The 13323-nt window shown below is 39.3% G+C and overlaps 1 protein-coding gene across 2 annotated transcripts in view; it reads left to right on the top strand.

The window, feature by feature from the left end:
* The first annotated feature begins 229 nt into the window (after positions 1-229).
* Positions 230-13323, top strand: part of kansl3 (KAT8 regulatory NSL complex subunit 3) — a 33570-nt gene continuing 20476 nt past the window's right edge. For both annotated transcript variants that reach the window (XM_084389076.1, XM_084389075.1), the window contains exons 1-14: positions 230-513; positions 1849-2134; positions 5106-5276; positions 5503-5593; positions 7223-7408; positions 7525-7656; positions 7837-7953; positions 8169-8267; positions 8905-8976; positions 9061-9135; positions 9265-9422; positions 9505-9568; positions 9818-10006; positions 10475-10631. In XM_084389076.1, the coding sequence (XP_084245202.1) occupies positions 1920-2134; positions 5106-5276; positions 5503-5593; positions 7223-7408; positions 7525-7656; positions 7837-7953; positions 8169-8267; positions 8905-8976; positions 9061-9135; positions 9265-9422; positions 9505-9568; positions 9818-10006; positions 10475-10631 (1726 nt within the window). In that variant the 5' untranslated portion in view covers positions 230-513; positions 1849-1919. The remainder of the gene's footprint in view (positions 514-1848; positions 2135-5105; positions 5277-5502; positions 5594-7222; positions 7409-7524; positions 7657-7836; positions 7954-8168; positions 8268-8904; positions 8977-9060; positions 9136-9264; positions 9423-9504; positions 9569-9817; positions 10007-10474; positions 10632-13323) is intronic.

Below are 13323 nucleotides of genomic sequence, written 5' to 3'. Positions count from 1 at the left end.
CTGAACTCCAGTCCGGGTTTCTCGCAATCCCTACAGCTACACTGACGCCGACTGTACTCCAGTCCGGGTTTCTCGCAGTCCCGACAGCTACACTGACGCCGACTGCACTCCAGTCCGGGTTTCTCGCAATCCCTACAGCTACACTGACGCCGACTGCACTCCAGTCCGGGTTTCTCGCAATCCCTACAGCTACACTGACGCCGACTGTACTCCAGTCCGGGTTTCTCGCAGTCCCGACAGCTACACTGACGCCGACTGCACTCCAGTCCGGGTTTCTAGCAACCCCTACAGCTACACTGACGCCGACTGCACTCCAGTCCGGGTTTTCCGTTGAGCCGCTGTGGCGCGGTAGTACAACAAAAGATAGTCGTCTGAAGCTAAACCTTTATTAGAGTGGATTGGAGTTGATTGTTTCCTCGCCTCATGATCCCGAGTTCTTCAGTATTATTTACAGAAGATTCCGAAGATCGTCCTTTGGACCGAAATGACATGAAAGGAGCCTGATAGCGGACAGTGAGTATTGTGTATTGAGTTAGCCTCAAAGCTAAGAGCCTACCAGACCATAATATATAACACCGTAATGACGAAACGTAAACGTTTGAGGGTTTTCTACGTATTGCTTCATTGGTCAAGTAACACAGGGGATATTTCAGGTATATTATTGCGCTTTAAAAGCTCAACTGTATCAAACTGGCATGAATGTGACGGACTGTGTGGCGTGGGCCCTAAACACGCCCATGCGTGAAGCTTCGCGACTGGCGTTTCCACTCATGCTCGCACGTCAGCCACCAACTGAAACTGTTACATTAAATTAACATTTTACGTAATTTGACTAAGCTAAGGACTGCAACACCGTCCTCCTTCCTCCGTATGTTGTATATATTTGCAGCATTTTTAGTGGTTGCAACAGCTTATGAGGCTTTCTTGACGTTTAAGAGGCAGGGTCCCCTACAAAATTGTATAACCTACAAAATTTGACATAATGGTTTTCTTCATTGTTAATACAGTGTCATTTGATAAAGTTCAGATTTCACTAACAACATCACATGAGTGCAAATTGTCATTCCATGTCAAATCAACTGAATTTAGGAAACTTTCTCGTCTCAAATTTTTGATTTTGTTAAGATTTATTTTCTCGAAGAAAGACAAACATAAATAGTCATGAAAGCCAAAATATTAAATGTCATGAATGTATATTGACGAAGTAATTCACTATTTTGTCGAGGGGGTCAAAATGACAATTTTCACCTGAGATTTGGAGCCAAATTTATACTTCAGACATTCCCCTTTAAATGCAGTAACTATCAGCTGTGTGCCACTTTTGTTTTTTGAAATGTTTATTATAATTATTTTATTTTTTTATTAAAAACCAGAATCTAAGAGTATATTAAGACATCTTTAATAATTTTTTAGTTACAGACATACACACTTGGGGCAAAAAACACAAGGAAGTCCTTTTTCCCATTTTTAACTGTCACCGTTGGCATATAATGTAACAAAGACTGCTAAAATAAACAGGTTTTACTAAAAGACCTACCAATGTCTATAAACATAAAATAATGATGCTGTCATGCTATGTTTCTAAAGTCATTTTTACACCCCTGTAATTTGGCTCTAAATTGTCATTTCAACCCTCCTCTACAAAACATTGTAAAACATTACTCAGTCAGTGTACATTCATGACATTTAATATTTCGTTTTCCATCTTTATTTATGTATTTCTTTCACTAGAGAAAAAAAAATTGAAATAAATGTTTTTATCCGGGCACCTCTGGTTGAGTTGACACGGAATGACCCAAGTGTTCTGTTTATCAGCATGCTAGATACTGATAGGTTGTTTAATTCTAGGGTTCATGTTTACGGTGCAAGCGTCCCTTTTTTGCGGGAACCGCAGAGCCTCCGTGTGGGGCTAGAGGACCATGTTCCGCCCTGGAGGAGAGAGAGACTTCCAGACGTCGGCCCGAAGGATGGGAACGTCCCTGCTCTTCCAGCTGTCGGTTCATGAGCGCGAGTTGGACCTCGTGTTCCTCGACCACAGCTATGCCAAACCCTGGAACGCCCACCCGGATGCCAGCAGTGCCCGGCCCACCCGCATGCTGTTCGTCACGCCTCGGCGGCAACCCGACCCTTCTGTGTGAGTATTCTCTTCTAGAAGATTGCCAGAAGTAGGGATGTGCGCAGCGACTAATTTGACAGTCGTTTAAACTGAAGTTTTGTAACCGAGACGTCGACTAGTCTAAAAGTAAGAAACCCTTTAAAGGCTTGTGTGTATATATGATCCATTTGAGCACTTAATCTATGAATCAAACAGTCAGATCCCATAATAAATGCAGCTGAACTTTTCAGAAATGCAGCATTTCCGTTTTATAAAATACTCCCGCACCTCGTTTGTCTTTTGGTCATTTCTGTGTTCTCCGTGACTGACACGACGAAAACGCATCTGAGGTCAAATGAAAAGATTAGGCTCTACCTCTTAAGGTATTGTTTTTTTCTAATGTTTTATTTAAAATGCTTTTAAATATAAATGTAACACAGTTCAAGGCTCAGGGAAGAATGGGGAACCGGTGAACGGTAAACTGAAGTTTTAAAATAAATAAAACAAAATTAAACGGCAGGTGATTCATAGCTGACTGCCGCCCATACATAGACAAAACTAGGGCTGGGTATTGACACAAATTTCACAATTCGATTCGTTTTCGATTCACAAGCTTGCAGTTCGATTCGATTCCGATTCGATTCAATATTGATTATTTTGGATATCAGGTTCAGTGCATGGCACATTTTCTCAAGGAAAACAAATCTCTTAACTAATGCTGTAAACTATGGGAGTCAGTTGTAGCCTATAGGCTTCATTAGCCTACTATAATATTGAAGGTATAAATTAACTGATTTGTATACAAACACTTAAATTACACTTTTACTTATTTTTATAATAATAAAGTTATATGAAATATAAACATTAAAATGGTGGCTGTCATAAAAACTTGCCAGATTTATTCAAACATGCATTAAATATTGAAGAATATACATTTTTTTAATGAATATGTAATATGGTGCATATATTTAGCAAAATGCTCCTCTAGAGTTAATTTTTCTAGCTGACTGATGAGTTTATGGTCACTGGATATGGTTTTTCTGATGTGACGTTACATGACATTGTTTACAAGCTGTTTTAATGACGTCTTTCCACGGTTGAAACACTGAGTGATTCCATGTGACATGATACGGATTTCAATAAGTTGTACTCTACCTTTTAACACACTTTCAGATGCTCATTCATGTTTATTTCGCGCTGTAACTGGTATTAAGAGTCGGAAAAGGCGGAAGAGAAGATCATGTGCTGCTGCTTCTCTTGAGCTGAGCTGCGCCAGAGCGATCTCACGCCACATCGCCAAAACTGTATTTATGTTTTTGAATTTCGTAAGAAAATGGATGTAATTTAAAATCTTAGACTTTTTCATATCAATAGTAACAAAGATTATTGCGATGTATTGGATGGGATGCACTACAATGTTCCGTTCATTCATCAACTGAAAACAGGATGACTAGCCAAATCGATTCTCGGTATTTAAGAATCGATATCGATTCGTAAAAATGAGAAATCGATATTTTTTTATTACCCAGCCCTAGACAAAATGCAACTTAAATATCCCAAGCCTGGTCTTCTCTCGTCTTCCGCTGTCAACACTCCTCCTCTTATCCTTCGAAACTCCTGGGACTCCAGACTGGTGCAGCGCGCACTGACGTTCATTAACACTCGTGCCACCGGCCTTATTGCTTGTGCCCTGCTCTTCACCATATCATTAAAACGACAGTAATTTGAACGATAAAATCTTGTGTATTGTTTTCAGTGTCGACTAGTAGCAGCTGTACCATTTAGTCGACTAGCCTTGCACATCCCTAGTCAGAAGCACGGTCTCTTTTACCTTGTTTACACTGGAATTGACATCTGTTACGGGTACATCTCAGATAGCCTATTTCTTCAAAGGTGATGAGTTCAAATGTGACTGTTAATGGTTTCGGATTGCCTGAAACATATGTTACATCACTGGCTTGTGACAGTGACATCAACTGTGCAGCAGATTGTTATTATTTGGACATTTCGGGCTCTAATTTTAAATTTTTTTCTGAAATTCAGTTTTTCTGTTATTATAATTTTTCCAGAAATATTTGTAATCAAATTAAGGCATAAAACAATTTCATGAATATTTTAAAATATAATAAAAACAATTTTTTTTAATTCTAGGGCTGTCACGATTCCTCGATTAAATTCGAGAACTCTATTTTTAAAAGAACCTCGATTGCAATTTACTCGTGTCAATGAACTGGCAAAATCCTGCAAGTTTTAATTCCACGGACGTGAATACATGAACTGCATCATTAAACCATTTTCTAAGGCTGCTCAATGTCTTAAAACCTTTTAAAACCTATTCTACAGCATAGTGCTATTAGTGATTTCACAAAGACTGCGATTCACTTTAATAATTCTATGCCCTGTGGGTTTAATATATATACGCTTTAATTATTTGCATGCGTGTAGGCTACATGTGTCTCAGAGTGGCTCCGTTCACAGTAAATGCTGCTCCACATGAACTCATTTACACAAGTGAAGCGCGTCTCAAACTCCATCTCTGTGTGCTGTGAGTTTGGGTCGCTTGTTATAACATTAATCTGGAAACGCAATATGCGCCATTTCATCAAAGTTTTAATGTAAAGAAGTTATAAACCTACGCCAACACAGGAGAATGCTTCAATATGTCATATAATATATGTATTTTATAGTAGTCGTTTTAAAGGCCATTGTTTGGTTAGGTCTATTTTTATTACTGCAAAAAAAAAAATCTGATTACTTGAGCAATCGCCAAAATAATCGACCGATTACTCGATTGCCAAAATAATCGACCGATTACTCGATTGCCAAAATAATCGTTGGTGACAGTCCTAAAGAAAAAAGTCCTTTAGTTTTCGAGTAAACGAGGTGCTGCACAATAGAGGTTTTACTGAAATCATAAGGCCCTAGACATTTCAAAGCTAGTTACCAATTTATCAGTAAACGTATATCATGTCATAAAATGTATAATTGGTTGTGATGTTGTCCACTACAGTGATTCGGACATTTCCATTGATGTAGAGACGGTCAAACCCACTCCAATGCCTCTCTATGACAATCAGAAAGCTCGTAGTGTGATGAACGAATGTGAACGGCACGTTCTGTTTGCACGAACCGTCGCTGATGGACCGCCTCCTCCCGATGATTGGGAAGAACACATCAACAAGTAAGAAAAACTACTCTGTTAATTACAACATCACAGAAGTTTGAGAACGAGGATGTTCATATTTTTGTAGGATCTTTCAGCAACACAGATCTCCAATTCTTTCGTTTTTATACGGTCTGACTGTTGCTTGAGATTTCCGTGTTCAAAGAAAACGTTTTTTTTTGGCATGGTCATGTTTGAGAGATTGCTGATACGACTGTTTTTGTTCTGTTCTGTTCTCTTTTAGGGCTGGCTGGTCGTTGGCTCAGAACAAGCTCTTCAATAAAGTATTAAAAGCCCTACAGGCAGAAAGACTCGGCAGACTGGCCAATGATGGTGTGAGTTTTCAAAACTGGGTTTATCTTGCAAGCTCTGTTTTATAATCAGTCAAATCCATGAGATGCTGTTTCTTAAAGATGCTCACAGTAGTATTATCACTGACAGATGATAGTAGTCTTAGACTTGCATACTGCTTCATCCTACTGTGTATATTATATGTATGTATGTATATGTGTGTGTGTATGTATATCTCACAAGGCTTAGCACTGAGCAGTAATTTTTGCCAATGTTTCTTAAAGTGATACTGTAGTTCACCCCAAAATGAAAATTCTTCCATCATTTACTCAGCTTTATGTCATTCCAAACCTGTGTAATTTTCTGTCTTCTGCAGAATATAAAAGAAAATATTTTTTAAGCATTTTGGAAACCACACAGTTTTGGTTACCATTGACTTTGATTGTATGAAAAAAAAAAAAAAAAACCCAGACATTTCTCTAAATATCTTCTTTTGTTCTGCATTGTAGAAATTAAAATCATAAAGGTTTGGAACAACATCAGTTTGGACTAAAGGCACCATAATCACACAGAGATGCAAACTTGTCACTTTTCGACAAAAATCGTCGTTTTGATCCCAAAATTGGTCATTTGTGTGACTTGTGTGATTTGTGTAAATACAATAAGTTTTTGAAATTGGCAGGTCATTTTCTGGTGTTTTCAATGACTTTGAGTGGCTCTGCTGCACCACATTAACTCCATCTCTGCATGCGCTGTGAGGTTTGGTCACTTAAAGTCGGCATGAAATCAAAATGGACCCTATTTACTTTGTTAGCGCATATAACTAGTCTTGTGGTGAACAATTAATCCGTGCAAGTTAAAACACAGAAATTTTTTTTTTGGCTTCGTAATCTTTAATCAAAATCTGAAAATGCCCCTCCCCTCTGCCTTGGAGGACCTTCTCTGATGACGTAGGTTTGAGGACTTGGGTTGGGAAACGCTTAACCACTCCCCTCAAACCGTTAGTCTGTAATGAGCGAGGGATGGAGAGGAGGAGCGCTAGGGTAAAAACCCTGCCCTCTGTTCAATATTCCTTTTCACTGGGAAATACGTCACAGCACTGGAGAAAAGTCGTTTGCAACTTCCGGTTCACGCGGACTTTAACAATGAGAATCAGTCTCTCTGTGAATTTCCACCAAAATAAAAGCCCTGGTTTAACATTTGAATGCAAATAAATTAGGATACCATAAATATTAGAATTATAATTTTACTGTAAAATAAAAAAAAATATAGAGAATTTAGAGTGACTTTTCCCTCTTTATCCTAATGCGGTAATCAGCTGTAAATCCACGTTTTGAAGCTGATATTTTAAAGTTTTGGACTTTAAAATCCCCCCCAAAAAAATCTGGACCCCCAGAGGGGTCACGTGTTTGTCACCTTTTATATCACTGATGAGTTTGCCTTTTAAAGATAAGCCTATCTGTTTTTAACTATATCGTTAGATTTTATTATTTGCATTTTAGCAGTGTTTTCTCCCTGCTGTCCACTAACCAATCAACACAACCCACCAGTTTGACAGTTTACTCTTTTATTGATGCATATCTAGTCTAGTGACAGTCTATTAGAGAGAAATAGTTCTGTGAAAGTTGTCAGGTCGTGCTCTCTCTCAGTCTCTATGTCTCTGGTCTCCACAGGCCTGTAATGAACCTGTCTTACGCAGGATAGCTGTGGATAAATGTGCTCATAAGGTACGCCACGCTCTGTCCAGTGTCAGCTGGGACATAAAGCTGACACAGTGGCTGCATAGCACACTTGTGGAGTCTTTGAGTCTTGCTATGCTGGCGGCTTACCTTGATGTCCTGCAAACACTCAAAAGCAAGGTGGGATATCTTATTATCATACCACTGTGTGTTTAGAGTCCATAGCAGGAGGTTACAGGAGACTGTTTTTAGGCAAGGCAAGTTTATATAGCACATTTTTTATTCTTCTCTTTTAGGTACCATCCCTAATTGACCGGATGCTGCTGTCATCCTCTGTAAAAACAGGAGCTGCAGGGGCTGAGGCTCTTTCTCTGCTCCTTAAACGCCCATGGGACCCTGCTGTGGGTGTACTCTCACACAACAAACCAGTACGTACCAGGTTTTATTTTGTTGGTTTATTCATTCCTATTGAGAATGAGAGAGATTTGATTGTGGTAATATTTCTATAATAAAAAGGTCTTTTACAGAAAATGTCTGGTGATGGTCTCCTGATGGACATCTTGATTGCTGTCTGAATCAAATCTGAGTGTTCATGTTTTTATTTTCAGAGTAAACTTCCTGGATCTCCACTGATCCTGTTAGCTCCATCAGGGCCAACCAACCCTGCCTTCTCCACCTCTCGGCGAATGAGATTCTGGCAATCTCAGCTCTCCTGTCTAGGGAAGGTATGCACAGTCATAAGCGAAACACTTTGATTTTAGTGTTCTCCACAATAATTTCTGATGTTGGCTTGGTTACATTGAGAGTAATGGCATTTTGTGAATAAACTATAAATGCAAGATACTTTTAATGCAATAAATGCAGTCCCTTCAGTTTCTGATTCAAATTAAACTGCACTTTTTAAAGTCTGTATTTTGTGTCTGTTTGTTTTGTGATTCAGGTCATTCCCATAAACGTTCATGTGGGCAGTGGAGCCAACATCGGAATCACGCAGTGTTTAGAGCACATGATCGGCACAGTCAGAGGAAAGGTCATTGAGGTACGAAACGACACACAGCACTAGCTAGAAAATGCCACCTTTGCTTTACAGAAAAAGATAAATCAGGGATGCGATTTTTGTGTGTCTGAAAGCCGTAAATATTAGCATTATAATTTTACAGTTGTTTAAAATAAATCATTATTGTATTGTTATATTGAATGTCCATTTAGATATCCCAAATCCATATTATGTCAGGAATTTGTGATTATCTTGTTCTTATAAGAAATTTATTTGTGGCATGGTGTCAAGTACCACAGAAAATAATTTGGACACATACCACAGTTTGTGAAGTGTGAAAAATATGTTTACATAGCAGAACACTAGACATATTTCATATAATGCTGTTTAATATGCATTTATTTTTAGTATCTTTTGTAAGAAAATGAGTCATATTTGAACAGAATGTTCTTCATTATTATCACTTAGGAAAACATTTGATTTTAGGACTTACCAGGATTTATTTTTATTATTTCAAATGAAAAAATTAAGATGGATCGAATTAAGATATCTTTTGTAGTTTCTAAAGTGGAAATTAATGGAGAGGCCATGGAGATTAATCTTTGTTGATGACAGGGAATAAAATTGATTAATTTTTTTAAGTATATTTGAAGGTAAATTGTATGTATTTGCTCTCTAGGTTCATAGTCACTTTCCCCATAAACCGATCATCTTGGTGGGCTGGAATTTGGGGTCATTGATCTCTTGTCATGTAAGTCTCTCTCAACAACAGTTTTCTAATTTCTTGTCTTTGGTCGGCTGTGAACTGATGATAGATGTCTATTTTTGCGTCCAGGTTTCCCTCATGGAGTACATGACTGCTGTTGTGTGTTTGGGTTTCCCTCTGCAAACTGTCAGCGGGCCACGAGGGGTAAGAGGAAACAGTCCATAGTTTCTCACTCAGTGTAAACCGCTCTGTCATAATGAGCTTCATGAAATCATTTAGCAGATACTTTTAAAGTTGCTGCCTGAAATGTAATGTTTGTTTTGTGTTTGTCAGGATGTGGATGATCCGCTGTTGGACATGAAGACTCCTGTGCTGTTTGTGGTTGGTCAGAACGCACTACAGTGCAGTCCCGAGAACATGGAGGAGTTCAGGGAAAAGATTCGAGCTGATAACAGCATGGTAGTTGTCGGAGGGGCAGATGACAACTTGAGGTTTGTGTCTGCAGACATTCACGTGTGTTTCTGGGGAATCCCTCTGTATAGACTAGTTGAAAACACTCGGCTTTGTTTACAGGATCAACTCCACTAAGATGAAGACAGAAGGCCTGACCCAGACCATGGTGGATCGCTGCATTCAAGTCAGTACTTTTCACTTGTGTTCCCCACATCGTGATCATTTAAAGGCAAAGTCAATGAAGCATGACTTAAAATCAGTTCCTTGAGAGGGATTTCTTAAGACATTCAGGGAGAGACTGAAGTCCAGCACAAGACAAAGTCTATTTTTAATGAAAGCTGACCTTAAACGTTAGCTCTGATAAATGCATAAAGCTCTGTCTTGTGTGACCTCTTTAGTCTTTAGCCCTAATCTTTCCCCCCCCTTTTTTTAGGATGAGATAGTTGATTTTCTGACAGGAGTTTTGACCCGTGCTGAGAGTCATGGTCATGGCTCTGGTGAAACACGAGATTTGGATGCCGAGAAGAAGAAGAAACCACGCCGTGAGCTGCCCTTTGACCTTGAGAGGTCACGACCCTCTTCACCTGCTGTGAGGGTACCCATCTCCCCATCTGGTTCAGAGGCAAGACAAAAAAATGCTCAAACATGTAGGATATAGAGTGCTGAAATAAGGTCTGTGGTTAACACAAGCTTAAGATATTTTCACATTTTATTGAAGTCACGTGACCGTAGTGTAGTTCGTTTATAGCTTACGTTTAGCTTTTTGCTTCTGCCAATTGGCTTCCAAATACATAAACATTCATTTGTGAAGATTATCTTGTTAGTCGCTGAATTTTGTCAGTCGTAGAACTTCTTTTCTGCAATAATCCAATATCCAAAGCCAATGGAAAAAAATGTATTGGCTTTGTCTCATGGGAACCAGGATGATGCTAACTTTAAATACATCATCAGTGCAGCACTCTATAGCAGCAGATATTAAAGGTTTATCTGTACCTACATAGAAAAATTAAATGCATAATAATTTGGCGAAAACCAATCAGAACATGTAGATAATTAAGTTAATCGAAAATCAATGTTGTTTCCCCTCCAGGATATGTCCAGCGTCTGCAGTAGTCCTACAGCCAGTCCCAAACCCAAGACCGTCGGGCTTTCTCCAGCTCAGAAATCCAGTCTCATTACTGCCACACAGCTTCTGAAGACCCACATGCAGCGCTCAGGAACGGTGCTCACACACAAGCAAGCACAAGGTGTGTATCTTTCCAGGTGCAAGTTCACAGATTCGGCCTCAGAACCCTAAGAGAGCTTACATGCAGGATGCTTTTTCACATTTTGTCTGTGTTGTTATTAATAGTGCTAAGATTATTTATGCCTTGTGGGAGACAACTGCACGCAACATAACCAGTAGGGTCATTCCGTGTCTCATAAAAAATTTCGGAAACTTCCCCGGCTAAATTTTTAGATGGTTAGTATTTTTTTCTATAGAAAGACTAAGATAAATAGTGATGAAAGCCAATATATTAAATGTCATGGATGTATATTGACTGAATATAATCCGCTGTTTTGTAGAGGAGGGTCAAAATGAAAAAAAAATTCACTTGAGATTTGGAGCCAACTTACAGCGGTGTAAAATGACTTTAGAAAGATGGCAGCATCATCATTTTATTTTTGCACAGAGATTGGTAGATCTAGTAGTTGAATCTGTTGACTTTAGAAATCTTTGTTGCATTATATGCTAGGGGTGTCGAAATTAATCGTTTCTACGATGCAGACGAGGACGAATCGGTTCAGTAATAGACCATAACCGATAATAATGTACTGACGCTTTTCTGACATCTTTTGTCGCGGTAGCATACAATGGCAGAGGGAGGTGAGACGCGAGTGCGAGAAAATTTAAAATGCTCCTACTACTTTAAAAGCTTACATCTGGGCACATTTCGGCTTTTATGAACAACCTGGTAAGCACGACCTGTAGAAGACGCGCTGTGTGCGCTCATGTCACGCACAAATAGAATATGCAGGAGGTAATACCACTAACTTAATAAAACACGTTAGCCGTTTTCACCCCGAGCTATTAATGCCTGGCAGAGTCTGACTGCTTTAGAGATGCGCGGATGAGCTCCAACGTCACCCGAATCCACAGCCAAAAATAAATCATCCATCCGCCCCAATAATTTTCTCTGATTTAAAGATCCGCACCCGATGGTCAAAGTACAATTATTGTGTGTTACGCGTGATTATAAATGGATGATCGTCACCTTCAACAGCGGACTCGGCGACAGTTGATGCGCGCATCTTTAATGGTAACATAATACACTGATTAATGAGCGCTGCTTTTAAATGAACATTTCTTTAAAGGAGCCGTATGTAAGATTGTGGCCAAAACTGGTACTGCAATCACTTTCAAATTACTGTAGAGCGGTGTATCCCCTCCCCCTCCCCCCTGACTCGAGGTTGCCAGATAGGCTGCAGGATCCAGCAGGAACGTTTGTAGCTGCAGCTGTGGTAACTAGAGCTGAGCTGGCAACCCGGATGCTGAAACACTACTGACTTCGTGATTGGAAGATAGGTGGAGGGTGGTGCTTCAGGCCAAAACACAACATGACAACATCAACATCAGTTGAGGGCTGCAACTTCACTTTTTAAATGACAATTTCCTCCTGGCCGGACTACTGTTGTCAGTGATATATGTATTTGAAATGGACATGATTTCTTAATGTCTAGTGATATATCAGGGGCATTTTATGATTAATTGAAATACATTTCTTACATACAGCTCCTTTAAAACAAAATTTATTTGACAGATTTTTCTTTTCTTAATGGCATAAACAAGCTTTACTCCCTTGAAACTTAAACTGGAATGTCACAGCTTCTGTCACTGCAACTCCTGAACAGGCGAGCACATGCACACACGCGTGCGCACACATCACTTTTGAAGTAAAATTTAAAATTGAGGATGCGGTGCATCGCGATGCATCGTGATATCGAATTGAACTGAATCGATGACATGATAATCGTAATCGAACCAAACCGTGAGACCACTGTCGGTTCACAGAACTTCACACCCCTATTATATGCCAACGGTGACAGTTCAAAAATGGCAAAAAGCACTTTTGCCTCAAGTTTACATGCCTGTAACTCAAGAAGTTAAGAGTTACTAAGAAGTTATTAAGAATGAGAATCTAGAAAGATATTAAGACATCTTGAATACTTTGATTTACAGTCATGATAACTTTAGAAAAATAATATTTATGGCACTCATACGGGTGTGTTCTATGCAATTGAGATACATTTCTAATTTTAACATTTAGATATTCCTAGAAAAAAGTATCTGCTGTGTGCAAAGTGACCCACATTTGGTTTTTGACCACTGTCAATGTGTACAATTGACCAATTTACTCATGGAGCCACATTAAGATCTCCATATCTCTGGGATTGAACCATCGAGGGCCTTTAAAATGAAGATGCCAAAAGGAAAGTTTAAGAACTAGAATCTAAAAGAACATTATTAAGATATATTTAATACTTCTTGAGTAACAGGCATCCAAACTTGAGGCAAAAAAACACAAGAAGTGCTTCTAATGACTCGTTTCCACTGAGCAGTACGGTACGGTACGGTACGGTACGGTTCGGGTCTGTTAACCATGATCTGGCTAGCGTTTCCACTGTCAACAGTATCCTTACTTGATAGGCGTGGTGTTTCGATCGACGTCATTTTCGCGCGAAGAAGAACATAGTAAACTACAATGGATGACATACAGCAGATCTTGTTCTTGCTCCTTGACATGTTTGTCACAAGAAGACAAGCGCCGACATTAGGCTTTTCTCAATATCAAGTACGCATAGTTTGTACTTGCCATGTGCGACTCCTACATGCAAATGGTACAGCGCGTTCTTAAAAGCGTCACTCAGCTCGCTCTGCTACTCCGGTTATCTCTGTTA

Source organism: Rutilus rutilus, assembly GCF_951802725.1.
Source record: "Rutilus rutilus genome assembly, chromosome: 19".
NCBI lineage: Eukaryota > Metazoa > Chordata > Actinopteri > Cypriniformes > Leuciscidae > Rutilus > Rutilus rutilus.
Note: the sequence above shows the minus strand (reverse complement) of the source record. Positions and strands in the feature narration are given on the sequence as shown.